Source organism: Phalaenopsis equestris, unplaced genomic scaffold (assembly GCF_001263595.1).
Source record: "Phalaenopsis equestris unplaced genomic scaffold, ASM126359v1 Scaffold000362, whole genome shotgun sequence".
Taxonomy (NCBI): Eukaryota; Viridiplantae; Streptophyta; class Magnoliopsida; order Asparagales; family Orchidaceae; genus Phalaenopsis; species Phalaenopsis equestris.
In genome coordinates, this window is record NW_018164804.1 from 202114 (window position 1) to 202368 (window position 255).

Here is a 255-nt window from a genome sequence, read left to right on the forward strand (position 1 = left end):
GCCCCCGGGCTCGGCGACCACGCCGATTTCACCCGCTGCTTCCTCGCCGGCAGCAGCGCAGGCGGCAACATCGCATACCACGCAGCGCTTCGTGCCCGGGAGCTTGATCTCGGCCCGATCAAGCTCTCCGGACTGATTTTGAACCAGCCTTTTTTCGGAGGGGAGGAGAGGACGGAATCAGAGTTGAGGTTCGGTGGGGTGGAGTCTTCCCTGCCGTTAGCGGCGGCGGGTTTGATGGGGGGGGTTGGGTTGGCG

General features: G+C 65.1%; 1 protein-coding gene across 1 annotated transcript in view; it reads left to right on the plus strand.

Moving 5' to 3' along the window:
* LOC110026300 (probable carboxylesterase 8) overlaps nt 1-255 on the plus strand; it is a 1493-nt gene that overhangs the window by 506 nt on the left and 732 nt on the right. The window contains exon 2 of the mRNA XM_020727187.1: nt 3-248. Within this exon, the coding sequence (XP_020582846.1) occupies nt 3-248 (246 nt within the window). The remainder of the gene's footprint in view (nt 1-2; nt 249-255) is intronic.